We start from the raw sequence: 18,216 nt of genomic DNA, 5'->3' as shown, positions 1-18,216 counted from the left end.
GTTAAATGTCATCACACTCGCTAATTGGCACTAGAATTACTAGTCGGGCCAAATGTAATGCTCAAACTCCAAAACAAACACCCGGTACTTGCCGAGGTTAAACCCATAGACTGGCTGTAGCTCCAATGAATGGGCCTGCACTCCTCTAGCTCTACGACCCTGATGCAAACAAGCACCGTGTTTTGATTTAGAAAATTACAATAGACATTATGTAGGCTCTGTCAGGTTAAACTGTCATATTGACCTGTGCAATGTATAGCCGCATTAGCACAGACATGTGGATGTTTACCTGCAAGAAGGACAGAAGGTTGGCGGTGCTAGCACTGCTAACGGTAGCCAAACTCTGCAAACCAAATTACACAACTTCCAGACAACTTTTATAAACTTGTGTTTTCTTATCCTTTAGATTAGTTCTGTTTAACAGACTGGGACATTAGTTGTCTAGGAACAGCCCTAGCTCTTACACTTTATCACATCAAGTGCCAGTGTTGAGCAAATGGAGCCATTACTCACTGTCACTGTCAAAATATGCTCTAGTTTGATAAATAAAAAGTGTTAAACTTGCTTAAACAAATTCACTAGAATTAATTTGAGGCAATGGACCTCAATAACAAATGCAGAATGTTTTGACGTTTTAGTTTCCACTTCTGAAGCCTCTTGCTCAGGAACTCTGCATACTGCAAAGTATTAAAAGTGTGTGCAAGTTTATAAAAGAAGGTTACGATATCAATTTATTATAACACTGTGTTGTTTTAATCTGTCCAGGAACTCAACATACTGCATGAAAGTGTCCATGTCGATGACAGTGGAGGAGAGTGATGAGGGAAAGTGCTTCAGCAGCAACATCCGCCACCTGGAGAAAGCTGAGATAACCCATAGCAAGATGATCACCTGTCCTGATATAGAAGACTATTTGGCTCCGTACAAGCAGCCACAGATGACGTGGTATAAGGTAAGATACACACACAAACACACCAATTGAGTGCCATACCAAAGTGTTGTGTAATCTGTTAAAACGTGATCTGTCTGTGCCTCCTGTCAGGAGTGTGAGCGGGTAGAGTGGAGAAGCTCCATAACAATTAACACTACACACATCTGGATTCCTGAGGTGGAAGAGGGTGATGGGGGAAACTACACCTGTGAGTTGCAGTATGGATCTAGATTGGTGCGGCGGACAACAGAACTTAAAGTAACAGGTAAGACATAGTTCTTGGATGAATGGAGAAATGTATGGAGGGATTGTTCCAAAAAGGAAGTATATGAACATTTTTTTAAGGTATGTCTTTAGGGAAACTAAATTTGTTTGATGCATCACATTTTGAAAGAGCAGTACGGCCAACATCAATAAATGAAGTTATGGAAAAAACTGCTGAAGCAATAACCCTGAAAAGAAAATCTATATTGAGGAAGAACAATTATGTCAGCAAACTATTGTTCTTTTACTTTTTTTGTAAAGCCCATCAAATGTGTTCTTGTCTTAACAGTTCCCTTTCCTTCTTTCTCAGTGATCAGACTTTTTTATCTCCTCGCCATCAGCTTTTATGCTTCCAGCTCTCTTACTAATGCAGCCTGACTTTTTGTTTGCAGCTCTCAATCAGAGAATTCTCACAAGGGCAAGATTTTGCTCCCATTGGCTTTAGACTTTTTGAATGAATGCTCAGTGCCTGGGGTATGTTTGTGCAGAGTGCAGAAAGTTTCAGTTTTTGCAGACACGGGAACCCAAAACTCTGGGCATTTAGTTCCTACTAGCTAACTTAACTGATTAAGACACGTTTATCAAAGTGTTTGTTTTGATCATGAACTGAATGATCTCTAGCTTTACTGGATACGGGCACTGAGTCAAGTGCAGCTGTGGCAGTATGGGTGGGGCTTGGGCTCATTCAACAGTGAAACAGCCCACCCTAAATGACTTGGAGAAAATAAATGTTCCATGCTTTGATGGACTTAAATTTGATATTTAAATGCCATCAACACCCAAAACACTGTTTCTCCTTTTTGCAAAATGGCATTATAATAATGCTGCTATCATGTGTGAAGATTTGACCATTCAAGTCAGGCCTTTTAATGCTACCTATCAACAGCAGATAGGTGCATGCTTGACAGATAGTTATGTTGATGGGACAGAGAGGGCTTGAAAAAAACAGGGATTTAACTTTTACCTAGGTAAAAGTCAGTAAATTTGTCAAGGACATATACATCCACGTTTTCCTCTTCAATCCCACCAACAGTAACTGAAACTGCTTCTCGGAAACAGACTCCTGAGAGAGCCACAACTAACTCATAACAAGTCATTAACATTAAGTCATGCCTTTGTATTGTAAATGTTTTAGACAAAGATATTGGATAAGTTCTTTGGAAGTAAAAAATACAGTGTGAGAAGGGGAAACAGATTTAAAGGCTGCAAGTAAGTGGCTGGTTGGTCTAGCATCAAATTAGGTTGAATGTCAAATACTACTTGCAGGAAATATTCATTGACACGATGCAAGGTTGTCATGGTTGGACCGAATGTAGTGTCCAAATACATGTGATCTGATAGTTGTCAGTAAGCTGCCTAGTTTAATGTTTAATGTCCTGCATAAACAGGCAGACAATTCTTTCTGCTGCAAAGTATTGCATGTCATTGAAAAAAATGGATGCAGAATAAAACTCAGGAATTTGTATCCATCAGTGACAGGTTTGGATTTGTCAACATAGCAGTCAAGCACTGAAGCAATCAAGTTTGCTGATATCACAAAGATTAATCTCGATGGTTATCGCCAACGATTATATAATCAGGTGTGGTTGACGTCATCAGCATTACATCATGGCAGAATGGATTGGAATTGGATAGAATGGATTCCATGGGACCATCCAGGTAAAAATGATTGAGATCTATCACCTGTGTGACACTGACAACATTAATCCTGTTTTTTTGATTGTAGTGATTGTATATTCCTTATGACAGTCAGAGTAGACAACCATCAGTGGACTTAATCTACAGCAGGAAAATGTATACTGAGCCACAGGGGCGGCTGTGGCTTTGAGTAGTCAGAAGACTAGAAAAGCAATATACAAGCTTAAGTCTATTTACCATTTACCACCTTGTTTAACATGCAATACATTTCTGACTCCAGAGCATCCATTACTTTGACAGATGCCCAGACTCAGCAATACATCATTCATCATCACCACAGAGCTTTTAAAGTTTCTCTGAATGCACAATACAGATCTGACCTAAAACAAACTAGTACTTTACATTCCTCTCACCATTAACGTGTCGTTTTGTTTGTGTTATTTGTAGATTAAAAATGCATCCTTTCAAGCGTCGGTGGCTTGGACCAAAGCTTAGACTTGGCAGTAACATCTGCTCTTCTCAAGCAGACTTCCATCTGTACTTTTGTATTGTGTTAATGTATGTGTGGAGAGGGGGGCTGCTGTCTCCCTGTTTGCCCATGCTTGCCCTCACATAGGCACACATTTGAAAGCACACATTGAGTGATTTCATAGTCTGATATAATGTGATGTGCCAGGATAAGCAGCATTGAGTGAAAGTGGATACGCTTTGAACAATATTCTTTCAGAGTACGCTGTCTTGCATTTAATGCTCCATATCTCTTACATTTTGAATTCAAAGGATTACAGTCTGGATCTTTTTCAATTTACACTTGCTGTGCTGCTCTGGTTGAGATGCACAGCAGCCCCGTGTCTACAACAGAGTGTCAATGAAGGTAGTTTTTTGTGTTAACAATTTTAGCAGTATATTAGTGGAACAGTTTTATGAAATAATTTTCATTTTGTAATTCCGAAACATACAGAGACATATCGATTAGATTTTTGCACTAAAATATCTAAATTCATATAAATTGACGAAACCTATGTTATATTATTTGTTGTTCTTGCTATGGAAATGCCGGATGTTACGTCAAAGATGGCTACATAGGGAAGCCGGAACTGCCACTGAAAGCTGTCATACTGTTGCTGTATTTCCTGCTGTGATAAAAACAGAATGTAAATGATACCTGGATACTTTAGCTCATCAGGTCTGTTTTGCCCGTTCGTCATGACTACGGTCAACTCAGAGTTCGTTTACATCGGAGTGGGGGCAGTAGCTCAGTCTGTACTGTAGGTACTTGGGTTGGGAACAGGAGGGTCGCTGGTTCAAGAACCGGTGCAGACCAAAATATGGAAGTTGTTCTGGTAACTGGAGAGGTGGCAGGGCACTTCCCGAGTACTACCGAGGTGCCCTTGAGCAAGGCTCTGGTGCGCTCCCTGCGTTGCAGTGTGTAGCAGCCTCACTCTGACATCTCTCCACTAATGCATGTCCACAGGTCCTGTTTGTGCATGAGTGTGACTCCGGCCTATGTGTGTGAGAAACATGTCTCTCAACAACAGAGTGTAAACCAGAATTACCCTCAGGGATGAATAAAGTATTCAAAATAAAAAAATAAAAAATGTTCATGCATGTGTGGATTCCCTCGTTCAACTCTCACTCTTCCTATAGTCCAAAGTAGGAGAGGGCCCACAGGTGTGAGTGTGACTGGCCATTTGTCTGAATGTGTCCAGCACCCGACTACTATTTCAACCAGCATGAGAATTATCCTATATACAATGGAATGGATAGAACAGTCATCTCTGCTGGCATCTTGTCTTGACAACACATTCAGCATACACTCAGATTCAGAAACTGATGGCACAGCCTTCAGGAGAGATTGGGCTCCAGTATGTAAGCCAGGGACATTTTGACATTGGAACTGGAGCAGCCAGAGATCCATCCACCAATCTTTTAATTAGTGGACAACCAGCTGTACCTCCTGAGCCACAGGAGCCCCAGATGAATCAATTAAATTGTCAGTGCTTGCTATATCGACCATGCAAACTTAGTTTTCCAGAGCCCTGAGACATCCTACCAGTGTCTTGTGGACCAGGTTGAATTGCTTTTGGCCTTGGCTTCCCTCTTCAATAAAGCCAGAAAAATTGAATATTAATGAACAATCCCTTGAAGACCTAAAAACATTATTTCCCCAGTATCACAATGTCTGAAATCTTAGTTAATTACTAATTAATTAAGCTAATTACCCATTGTTACACATGCTGCTAACATCATCCTCAGTTATTGTTTGCAATAATGCTGCTCTTTATAAATTCTGACTAAGGATTACTGACAACACCCATTACTACAAGTACAGAGGAAAGAGAAGTGAGAGAAGCTTTGCATTGCCAGCTTTATGAAACCTGACTCACCCCACTTAACAAGTCTAACATAAACTACAGTACTACAGTACTTTCATTGTTATCAATTATTCAGAGACCCGGTGTTTCTGTCTGCTGCTGGTTGGTCTCTTAGTGGTTCCTTTTCTTTTTGTGTTACGCTTTAATGTGTGTGCGCACACACTAAGACAGTTGTTCATAATGCTGTGTGATACGTCTGGTAATCACAGACTAAAGTCATATAGTATTACTGCTGTAGCCTGGGGGAGAATGGCCCCAGAATAGATAAGACAGCAAACTCACAAATACTTACACACAGACACACACACACATTAACATATACAAATGAACACATACACGAACAAATGAAGCACATGCATGGTCTGCTGATCGGATCAAGCTAGAGAAGAGATAGCAGAGGGTCAGTGGAGGGGCATCTGATGTGGGTCGGAACAAATGCAGAGAGAAGAATCTCTGCAAATAAAGAGGAAAAAACTTACTATTTTGTGAAAAAACAAATTGAAGCTAGACAAATACAATAAATGATGGACTTACACTACTATTATAACCATGTGAAATAACACGAGCAAAGTGTAACACACAAGCCTCATGAAGACACCTCAGCTGGGCCAATAAGTGTTCATAAAGATTTTGAAAGAAGTTTAGAACTTGATAACCATTTGAACAAATGCAGGATGTTCAAACCGTCGGACATTTTTCAATTTGTTGTTCCCAAAGTTAGAACTTAGTTGGGGAAGAAGGCTATTAGGATTTTTGCACATTCTGCACAACCTGCAGTCTGCAACACTTAGTTAGTCTGAATAATTTTAAAACCTTAGTGAAAAGTCTTGAATCCAAACTTTCTGCTCGCAAAGGTTTCAGCTGATGATTTTGAAATTATCTGTCTCATTCTGAAATGTGTACTCTATGTGTTTGAGTGCTTTTTTAAAAAAAATTATTTTGGACTTTTTATGCGTTTATTTTAGAGACAGGACGGTTGATAGAGTCGGAAACCAGGGAGAGAGAGAGTGGGGGTTGACGTGTGGGAAAGGAGCCACAGGTCAGATCTGGTCCGTCCGCTTGGCTATTATAGCATCCATACATGGGGAAAGCGCACTAACCGCGCCACCAGCGCCCCATGTTTTTGTTTTTTAAAGTAAGTTGCTGCTATTCTTGGTCAGGTCCCACGTTGAAAAAGAGATGTGTGATCTCGATAGGATCAACCTTGGGCCACGTTCATTCTATATCAGAGCTTATGAAGCAGCTGAATGCGTGATGCCTCTCGCCCAATGACAGCTGGGATCAGCTCCAGCCCCACGCGACCCTGAACAGAAAAAGCGCTATAGATAATAGATGGGGTGGATGGATGTCAACGAGTCAAGTGTTCACAAACGTTTTTGTTTTGGCAGTTTGATTTTGGCATGGTTTACAGACATGTGGTACCAGAGTCACACAATTCAAGTTTTTAACGAAAAAATGCACCTAGGTAAGAATCATCAGAAATGAGCGTCGGATATCCAAGAATACTGTTGATCTTATTTTCATTTTCAGACTGACTGGCAGACAGTGAAAAAGAGACTGACTGAACTTTTTAATCTTATTTTCAAATCCTTCAAATCCCACAGTGAAGAACTCCATGAGCCCTGAGCTGCCTTCAGGAGCTATCTGCTACCTACTGTGTGCGTGTGTGTACGTTTGTGTGTCTGTGTGTTCATGAATGTGCATTTTTGTGTGTGTCCGTGTGCATTATTTGCCCTGCAAGCCTGTATATTAAAATATGACCAGGATTATAATGTATCTGACGTTTTATGTGTGTGCATGTGCGTGTGCGTGTGTGCGTATTTGTGTGTGTTCTTGTCTAAATCTCAGGAATGTGGGTTAGGAAATGGTTGATAAAAAGGAATCAGGGATATCACTGAAGGCCTGTCTAATGATTTGAATGATATTTGTCCCCATTTATTCATCTTTAAAATACTTTGTGACAGGAATTTGTTGTCATTTTCAACAGTAGGGAACACGACACAACCTCATATTTAAAGTTTTGTATCAAAAAATGGCACCTTTTAAGTATTCTGCTGAGTTTGAGCTTGTTGAAGTAGAAGTTGAGGGAGACCTGTGTAGGTCTAAAGTAAGACAGTGCAGATTGTGGTTTTCTGCTTTCACCTTTTGAATACACGTGTCAAAATCCGCCTGAGACATAACTTGGGTTAGATGACTTCGATGACAACGATAACGATACAACCTAGCTTTATATCTGTTCTGAATAATCTCTGCAGTGATGGACACTCTGCCACTGGATTGTTGCTTTCCTATTAGCCATGAGACAGATCATAATACCACAGGCAACATAGTAACAAGTTGGCAACCGTCCAACAGCAACATAGCAAGCTCAGTGCCTACTGTGTCCCGAAGCTCTCGCCAGCGTGTAAGAGTCTGTCCAGTATTCAGTCCAGTGCGGCTTCTTGCTCGGTCAGTCTCTCGTTATCTTCTACATTCATATTGATTCGTAATATTGGTATCCCAGTCTGTGAATTCACATGGGTTTGGGTGTTGGGAAGCAAAGCACAGCAAGAGCCCGACATTGACAAACAGTCAGAGATGCACTCCCCGCGCTGCCTCCACTGAAACCGTCTCGCCTATTTAACACCTCTGTTACTTCCACCAAAGACGGTAAAGAGGGTAGATCTCTTCCTCCCCCCATGTTGATGGCAAAGTTTAACAGGAGCCTAAATATCCTGTCTTGAAATGGCAGTTTGAATAAGGCTATAGTAGCCTTTTTAGTGAAGATTGAAACACATTCAACTCTGACTTCTCATGTCCGGCCTTGGCACATGTTGGACTCCTCTAGTACGATATTTGCCAAGTGTCAGGGTCTTCATTAAACCACCGACTTCATTAGTTGCCTTTTGCACCAGCTTAATGTGTCTTAAGTTTGGGTGCACAGTCAACACTAAAACCTGTTGAAACCAAGCGGCAACCTCCAGTCTCGAAAATGAATCCATTGCTGAAGTGTAAAATCCTGCAGTTTGTGGAGGATCCGCTTGAAGTCATTGCATATACACCACAGACCAAAAAGCCAGTTTTTACAGCATAGATTAACATGTTTACAGCCTGGTACAAATAACTAAATAGGTCTGATACGTTATTGTCTTCATGGGCACACACTGTAATCGGGGTGAATTTTTTTTTAAACGGCTCCGTTTTGATTTCATGAATGATACGTGTTATCCATAGTCAGGCACGTAGCTGACATGACTGACAGGTGGGCGCGATGTAACGGTTTGTCAAGAGTCAACCCGCCTCAGCTCCAGCTCTCAGTCTGTCGTTAGGTTTGACTGAAAGTTAGACTGAGACAGGATTTCCAACATGGCGGCTGCTGCTGATGAGCCTCCTGCTGTAACAGATGGCTGACGTCACTCAGGCTTTGTCCATTAATATTTACAGTCTCTGGTTGAGTCTCTGGTGACGTCCAAACTAACCAAAATAATCTTGCAGACATGATACTTTACCTTCATGTGACCAATCAGTGAAAAGCATAATTTGATGCAGTGTTTGTTGCTGTGTCCCTCTGGTGTCTAATTCTCACTAAAGAGACTAACGGCTACAAATAACCTCCTTCCAGCCTAGAGTGGACACTTGAGGAAGTGCAGGGTTTTTTTTAAACCAGGGTACCTTTGAAGATATGCAAAGCTGGTGCAACCCAGTGCTAGTCTTCCCTTCAGGTCTATGAAAAACCTCTGGTCTGATCCCATTTACATCCCTGTGTTGAGACTTAAAGTGGATGACGTCATAATCTAATCTTCATGTTCTCTTTACCACCCATCTTCTACCCCCATGTTTCCCTATTTTCCCCCAGTCCCTTTCCACCCGTAGCCATTTTTCAATAAAGTCTCATCCATATTTCAGAGGCATTTCCAAGTAAAATTTGTGTTAGCAAAGCACACAGCATTCAGGCTAAATTTAACTCTGCTGAGGATTTCTGTTACGGTGTGTATTTGTGTCTGTGTTTTAGGGGAGAAAAAAAAGACAGGAAGAGGGACAGACAGAGACAGAGAGGGGGAGAGACAATGGAGGAGAGGGGATTTGCTGTGTTGCAAAATATTTGTAACCTCATTGGAATAACACTGAGCCAAATTCAACATCACGTCCCCTGCATGACAGTTTTACGCACACACATCTAGGATGCAGGACGAATTAAAACATATTTTAAAATTCTCCTCTCCTCTCTCCTCTCTCCTTCTGTCTACATCTGTTACTGCTCCTCTCTCCACCTCTAGCTCTGTTTTTTTTGTTTCTCTCCCTCCCTCTGTGTAATCTTTCCTTCTATCACTCTCTGTCTATCTCTACGTTTGCCTCCAGTTTTTTGTCTTCTCTCGGTCTTTTCCTTTTGATGTTTCGCATTGTTCCCTTAGTCTCTCCTAAACTCTTACTCCCTTTACATCCTGCTCAATCTGTCGGTCTCTTGCTGTTCCTCAATTTGACACACTGTGTATAGTTTCTGTGTGTATTTCTGAGTGTGTGTGTGTGTGTTTGTTTGTGTTTTTGTGCATGTGTTAAGGGCCCATGACCTAGTTAGAGCATCACCACCTAATTCATTGTGAAATTGCCTCTGTTCTCAAAAGACAGAGGCTTGATGAGGTTACTACAAACACACACACACACACACCCGCACACTCACTGAAAGAGTAAGAAACACACATACAGTGAGACAGAGGGTAAGAGGAAACAGGATTAAGAAGAGAATATGTTGGTGTTGTTTTGGGGTTTTTGAGAGGGAGGGTTAATTTATTTAAAAGAACTAAGATGTTATTCACTGCAACATTTTAAAGATGCATGATGCCAACGAAGCTTTTATCATCCAGGATTGCAACCCCAAACCAACATGCTTTTTTTGGCTCGGGACACACAGTTATATTTCTTCAAAGGTCGACGCATTAAAATGCAGGGAGTTCTTCTCCGGTAATGCAGATAAATGAATGTTAGAATAAAAAAACATGGACGTAGTCTCAGTAACTTTTACAGATTGATTTCTGAAGTCTTTCAGCCAAATGAAGGTGGTCACCATATCGGAATCTCTAAATAACTTTTAATGAACCTAGACACAGCCCAAGTCGAGGAGCTGAGGGGGGGTCTTCAGCCAAACAGCTACAGTGAGCCCACCTGTCAGTCAATCAACCACGCTTCTATAATTAGGGATAACTCTTTAGCCTTCGATCTTAATCTATGCTGATTTGAACTTTGCCCAGGTCAAGTATGGACATCCATCATCGTAACATTATAAGTATGTATTAAAATACAGAGCAGCATAAAAGATCTCCTTTAAGAATCAATACCAATGCAATGGGCTCATGCTCCTCCTGTTCTCTGTCCTTCTCCCTGTGAGTCAAAGCCACCGTCAGAGGGCTGGATGCAGAACATGATGAAAGAAGGAGGAGGCTAACAACAGCCTGTCCTAACAGCACACAAGCTTCAGCGTCAAAAGCCGCTTGAATCAATTGTCTACTATTGGAAACTTTTTTACCCCGACACCCCATGTCTATTTTGCTCTCTGCCGCTTGCGTAGACATGGACGAGGAACAAGGAAGGAGGGGACTCTACAAGGCACTGACACTCGCTTTTCTCTCTCAACAGAGCCTGTTAGCTTGTTTTACAATGTGGAGATGACTGTGCGTTGATAATATCCACATCCGTAAATCAAAATGTTGATCTTTGACTTTTGTCAACTCCGGAGAAAAACTTTTTTTTTCTGCTCAATGGAGCCATTTATTGACAATCCTCAGAGAGTTGTGATTTGAGTCCACTGCTCGTCAATACAAAGCACTACACATCCTTAAATACAAAAGTACCAGATGTCAAACTGACATTTGGATTTATTGTTAAAGCTTACCCCGTCTCATTTCCACCAACAGAGTACATTTTATATCAGTGCCGTTTTGTGCTTTGGAGTACTTTTGGAAGAGTTTAAACTTTACAGAAACAGGGACAAGCACGGACCAGCATCAGTGGAAGAAGTCATTCCCATAGACTGTACATTAATGAACCCAGCCTGAGTGACGTCAGCCATCTGTTACAACAGGGGGCTCTGGAGGGCTCATCAGTGGCTCATGCTTGAAAATGCTGTCTCAGCCTTACTTTCAGTCAACCTAACGACAGCCTGAGAGCTGGAGCTGATGCTGGTCTTAAGCCTCTCGACGAGCCGTTGACGCTTTGTCATTTCATGTGTTTGTCCTGTTGAGATTGAGACATCAGGGAGGTTAGTGTTGGGTTTGGTTTCAGCTGTCAAGGGGCCTATGTTTCTTCTTTTGGTCAAGTTTGTCAGTCAGCAGGCTTAAACAGGGAGGAAGAGGAAGTCTGTTTACATTGTGTCAATATAAAAGGGATGATAACTTTAATTTGCATCTGCATTTGATTCCATTCTACACTTAAGTTGTGAAGCTGTGGGCGCGTGTGTGTGTTGTTGAGGTGCCTCGATACCCTTTGTTTTTTTTTCGACTTGAAACATGATTCGACATGATTCAGCCACTGGTCTGGAAAATAAGGGAGTCAGGAGGTTCATTACATACACACACACACGTATGCACACACACATACACACAAACTCTCTGTCTCTTTATTTTAATTTGTCCATTGAGGCTAAAGGGCACAAACACGTTTTTTACCTAGCGCCTAAACACCCACCCACACACACACACACACACACACACACACACACACACACACACACACACACACACACACACACACACACACACACACACACTCACACTGAAGACCCAGTGGTCAAGTTAATTGCATTAGGAAACCTTAAGAAGCAGACCCTTCTGTTTCTCACACATCAGTACCTCTGAAAGAGGCAAGCTAGGAAAAACAACAATAAGGACGAAAGAAGAACTAAAGAAGAAGAAGAAGACATGATGAAAAAGTTGAAAAAACAGTGAGGGAGAAAACATTGGAGTGCTTATTCTAATTGCTTCACATGAGTTTAGACAAACGGCGACAATAAAACCAACTTTGTTCATTCTGGGTACTTCATGCAGAGCATATTATCTCTGACCTGCAGAAAACAAGACACATCATGGCCCTCCAACTCACAGAAAATAAACTGGTTCAAAATGTCATAGTTTGTCTTTTATTATGTCCTAACTTATGCTTTATAGTGCAGTTTCAGGAGCAGGACCACACCTCAACTGCACCCCTTCTCGCATTAATTCCAATAAATAAAAACCTTACCCTTTTGTCCCCTTTCATTCCCACATTCAGCATCATTCCCAGCACTTCTGTGACCCATGCAAGTGAAGAAGTATTTGTTTTGACCAGAGAAGGCCTCCCCACAAGGCCGTTTTGTCCCCTCTCCCCTCAGATTGCCAGACAAACAGCAAACCAACATTGTTGTGTTGCAGTGATGGAAGCAGGCAAGAGAAATGCTTCAGATATAACTGATTCTAACTCTGACCTAAAAAGCCTCAGCGTTGGAATGGTACCAAAAAAGTAGGACGGTATATGGATCAGTTATTTTGGTACCCTTCCCAACTTTTGACAGTGGAAACACCAATAAATGTGTACCGTCCTGAACCGAACTGAACTGGATCGCTTGGTGGAAACGGGGCTGGAGTGCAGCCTGGACATTGTTTTCTTGTGCTGGCCCCTTGGGGCTGACCCATTCTAAAACCCTCCCCAAGGCCTCTATAGAAGAACTCTTACTAATGCCTGACCCCTCCCCACTAGCTGATCAACTCTCCTGTCCCCCCCCCCGCCGCCTCCTAACAACATCTACTCCCACACAGTCATTTATTTTTATCACAATAATTAAAAGTCACTGAGGAGATAATAATTAAATTATCTGATTATCGAAGCATTTTCTTTCCTTTAATTCCTCCCCAGAAGGATTGCTGAGTGTACGGGTTCATTGAAACATTAATTTGCTTACCACAGTTCTAGCCACAGTTAGTCAATGAACAGCTACAGTCGAGCAATTAAAGGTTAAGTGCTTTGCTTCAGGAGCATTGAAACAGAAGTCGGCGACGAAGGATCAGTGTCTGACACCCCTGGGTTTGTTTCACTTCATTGAAATACAGCGCAGAGGTAGAAGAAGACAAGCTGTGAAGGGAAAGTTTACGAGAGACGACAGCAAGTAGCAGATGCCAAATAAATAACAGGAAGGTGGCAGAGAAGAGAGATAAATAGAGAAACCAAAATGAAAGAAATGTCTTGTAAAATATGCCAGTGTAACCTTTCTGTGACCTGAATATCTTTCCTGTCGTACATAATATGACTGAGAGTAATTTGTATTTTTGTAACAACAGAAAGAGGATGGGAGATCTTTCTGAAAAGGTTATTTCCACTTCAGCCAGACAAATTCATCATGTGTTCTGTGGCACTTTGAGTGTGTGTGTGTTATTCCACTCTGAGTGTCCTGCTGTATGTCCGTCTGTGTGTGTGTGTGTGTGTGTGTGTGTGTGTGTGTGTGTGTGTGTGTGTGTGTGTGTGTGTGTGTGTGTGTGTGTGTGTGTGTGTGTGTGTGTGTGTGTGTGTGTGTGTGTGTGTGTGTGAATGTGACTGTGTGCATCAGGCCTGATATTGCCGGACAGTCTGACCTACAGAGGATTCACTTCTCTCTGCCTTTACTTTGATTTTTAATGTCATTTCTTTCCCTACCGATCCGTCTTCCTTATCCCTTCCTGTGTGATTCACTAAAATAATTGACCTGTGCTTTATTTTTAGTTTTTGCTTGTTTCCTGTGTTTTCAACAGCCAATGGGATCATTTCTCCTCTTGCCTAAGCTAACTAGAGTGACTTTATAATTGGATTAGATTGGTAGTGTATCCTGGCTGCACGATTGTGCAGAGGTAATCGCTGTTGCCTCTCGGCGAGGAGGTTCCTGGTTTCTAACCCCTGTCGGGTTCTCCTCAGGAACTCTGGCTTCCTCCCACAGTCCAAAGACTTGCTTGTTTAGGTTAATTGTTGACTCTAAATTGTGGTGTGGATGTGAGTATTGCTGGTTGTCAGTCTGTATATGTCAGTCCTGTGATTGACTGGCGTACAGTCCAGGGTGTACCCCACCTCTCGCCCAATGACAGCTAACCCAGTTCACACAGCCCCCTGTCAACCTGAACGGGAAAGGCATTAGAGCTAATAGATAAATGCTAGTATCCTACACAAAGGAATCTGCAGATTTGTGCTTAACTAAAGTAAAAAAAAAACACTGATGAGTATTTTTTACAACCTCCTCCGCGATGTACTGAGAGGAACCTTGGCTTCCTTCACTTTACGTCCGCTCATATATATATATACATAACCCCCACCTCCTCGCACCACATAATGCAGTGCTGGTATATCAGGATCAATAGGCTATGTGGGCAAGATACTTAACCCCAACCGTGCTTCTTCATAAGCAGTGTATGGATGTGAATAAATGTTGATGTACTGGATTAGTTACTTCTGATGGTCACTTTACATAGAAGCCTCTGCCATATGCGTGTGAATGTGAAGCTGCGGTGTAGCTTAGCAAGCCCCACTTTCACTTTCATGATTCAATCAAAATCAAGAACGAGTGTCTCCTGTGGCCCAAAGCTTGATCTCTTTTCTAAACATGACCAAGTAGTTTGATACCTTAAACTTCCGCATGTAGCATGTGTAAGAAAAGCCTTTCCTACATGTCCTTTGCATTGACATGTTTCTGTGGCACAAATGATGTGCTACAATGACATAATGTGGTGTCAAGAGGTCAGCACCACATCATGCCATATTTCTTCATACCAAAGACCTACATTACAGTTCATGTAAGTAATTACAGTAATTGCTATTGAACACTTAAGTATTCTGATGTGTAATTATGGCATCATCTTTATGTTGTTAGTCGTCCAAGCATTTTTTTATTATTTCACACTGAGATAGTGACCACTCACACATCACAAGTTCTTTCAGGCTCATTCACCAATCAAAGAGGTTGTTCAGGCAACTGCAAGCATGAAACAGAGAAGGCAAAGAGCTTCACCTGCATATAGAGAATAAACAGACAGCCTCTGCACACACACCAGGGAACAAACACGTTCACAAATCAATTCTGCCCTCATAGTTGAAATAAGCTGTCAATCAACGTTAGAAAGGAGGTTGGTTATGGCGTGAAAAGAGACCGATCATAAACGGGCCAGTTCCCTTTGAGGTTATCTTCCCTTATTGTGTCAAAGGTCAGGTCGATTGGAGCGAGCAGATTTCAACTTTGTGAGCAGAGCAGTGAGAGTGTGTGTTCTCTCATGTGTGTGCGGTTGCTGCTTTTTGTGCTCACTGTTTTGCTCGCTGTGACGCAGTTCACACAGAAACCCACATACCCACTCAAGGAATATTAAAAGTCATGCCAACTGCAGATTAGTAAAGGTAAGTAAATGGTAAATGGACCTGAGCTTGTATAGTTCTTTTCTAGTCTTCTGACTACTCAAAGTTCTTTTGCACCACAGGTCACACCTACACATTCACACACTGATGGTAGAGGCTGCTGAGTAAAGTGACCATCAGAAGTAACTCATCCCATTCATTCACATGCAACTGCGGGGACAGAGCAGTGGGAACAATTCAGGGTTTAGTGTCTTGCCCAAGAAAGCATCAGACATGTTGCTGCAGGAGCTGGGTAATCGAACCCCTGACCTTCCGGTTGAGAGACGACTGACTCTACCAACTGAGCCACAGCCGCCCCTCAGAAACACAAGGCTGACAAGTTTTCTGTGATAAATTAACACAAACTATGAAAACAAAAAACGACAAGCCTATGACATCAGAACATGATTTCTGACTACATAGATCCCCCGTAAAGGTGGTGTTTTTGTTTGAATATTAGATTTTTGTGTTGCTTCTCCAGAAAATGTTCCATTTGTAGAGATTCAGATTCGGTCTATTTTTTATTTGAAGAAGTCTGTGGTAAGTGAAAGAAAAAAGGGACGGGAAATAAAAGAGTGACGCAGGACGAGAGTGGAGAGAGACAGAGTGAGGATGATATGAAATGTGACACAGGTCATTATGCTGGACTTAATGAAGCCTGTTTGCTTTGATAACCACCCATTTCATTAGGCGCTGTAACACAAACACCCTGTTTTCTCATTACACACACACATACAGTACATCTCACCCCAACACCCCCTCCTTGCCCATTGTCTGGAACCGCAGAGTAAGACATTAGGTTAGATGAGAATGTGATTAATGAGCCGCCAATTAATTACAGACAATTAGAAGTACCTCTCGTTACCTTTGTATCATTATTTTTTATTTTTCTCTACCTCCCCTCTCTCTCATTTTCTGTCTCCATCTCTCAATTACCTACAGTTTCATTTTGTTACTTTTTCTTGTAATAAGTTGTAGAGAAATTGGAATGATATTACTGGAGAAATGAATTAACATCAATGTAGGACCTTTTATTAGACAATAGTTGTTTACAGAAAAATCTAAATCAAACCATTAATTCCTCATTTACAGAGGAGGGCATTTCCTTAAAGACTTATCTGTCACTTGTATAATTAGACTTTCAGATTCCATTCCTCTCTTCACAGCACGCGACAATAACATTTAGAAGCCCATCAATGGACAGCCACAGATAGTAAATGTGCTGCCCTCCTGATCAGTAAACACAATCTTTAACATCCCTTCAAGATGTCACCAACAAAAAAACCAAGATGAAAGCACAGATGGAGTAAAGCTATCAGTCAAAAAGTGTCCAATTTTCAAAACTCAGTCTTTTTAATTAAAACCCCACATCATCAAACAAAGAAACCTTTTTGAAGCTGTGATTGTATTACCCTTAGCAGCAGCTGTGCTTTTAGCCCGTCTCTTTCACTGAAAACTCCTCGGTTATGTCTTTAAAATCCAACCTTGATGGGCACAAGGTTTAGATTGGTCAATCTCTCTTGCTGCATAGCTCACCTCAGTTTGCTTCTTACAAATGAAAGTTCAGAGAAAGCTCTCCACTTGTGACTATCATGGTACGGATAGGGTACAAAGCTATGTCTAAATTAGGGATCTCTGTTTTTAGTCTTTTTCTCAGGAAGTCTAACTGCTGATATGTTCATCTCAAATAATTCACCTCGACCAAAAATTCTTCTTCCACGTGATCTCGGTTTTCGTCAACTTGAACTCCCAAGAAATCTGTGAATGTTGCCATGGCGAGTAAATTGCAAAACACAAAATGCAGATCAATACGTTCTTATTTAGTGTGCTAAACAGGAGGACCTCTGTGTCTATCTCGGCCAATTATATTGAAGACACCTGTCTTTATTTTCCATGATGCTTTTATTCAGAATATCCATTTTCCTGGTACAGGTTCAAAATGTAAAGTGTTCTGTTTGTAAGTATCTGTGATGCAATTGCCCAATGAATTGAAGAATGTAGTAACAGCATTTAACCTTCATTACAGATTAACTACCATCTTTTAAAAAACCCAGCAAGCATTATTTCATCCTTAGAAGTTTGACCTTGAAACTTTTCTAAATAGGAACTGTTTCAGACCATTTATTTTATCCCATTTAACTTGTTTGTTGACAAAGAATAAAAGCTTCTCTTCTTAAAGGAGGAATTTGCAACAATTTCAACCAGTAGATGTCGCCCTTGAGCACCATCCTGAAAACCAAAATACCTGCTTTTTTTAAACTGCTTTTTAGCAGCAGAGAGCAGAGGCTTTAGTTACTCGAGCTGCCATTGCCTGTGGCCTGCATTGTGTTGTGTTGTTTTTGCAGGATAATTAGCACATTTCAGTTAGCACATTTGCTTACTTGACATCCAAATAAGCAGTGATGTCATTCTTTTTTTCTCTAGTCCTTGACTAAAACAATTTTAGTTGGGCACATAGTAGTGCCTAAAAGTGAGCCCCCCACCTCACCAAATAAGATTGAAAAAAGCAGCTTTTATGCTTCACACATCTTGACTCATTTCTGATGACATTTGCCAAGTGTGTTTATTCTCATTGGTAGAATAAAACAGACTGAGGGGATTGGAAATAATCCAGCCTTTGATTTCATATAATCACACTGATTTCACATCCAGTGTTAT

General features: G+C 41.3%; 1 protein-coding gene across 2 annotated transcripts in view; it reads left to right on the top strand.

Moving 5' to 3' along the window:
- The window catches only part of il1rapl2 (interleukin 1 receptor accessory protein-like 2), a 288,013-nt gene that overhangs the window by 191,347 nt on the left and 78,450 nt on the right, over positions 1 to 18,216 (top strand). For both annotated transcript variants that reach the window (XM_061048776.1, XM_061048777.1), the window contains exons 4-5: positions 766 to 952; positions 1,043 to 1,196. In XM_061048776.1, coding sequence (XP_060904759.1) covers positions 766 to 952; positions 1,043 to 1,196 — 341 coding nt within the window. The remainder of the gene's footprint in view (positions 1 to 765; positions 953 to 1,042; positions 1,197 to 18,216) is intronic.

The sequence above is a fragment of the Labrus mixtus genome, chromosome 10 (assembly GCF_963584025.1).
Source record: "Labrus mixtus chromosome 10, fLabMix1.1, whole genome shotgun sequence".
NCBI lineage: Eukaryota > Metazoa > Chordata > Actinopteri > Labriformes > Labridae > Labrus > Labrus mixtus.
The sequence above is the reverse complement of the archived record's forward strand: the minus strand, read 5'-3'. Positions and strand labels throughout refer to the sequence as shown.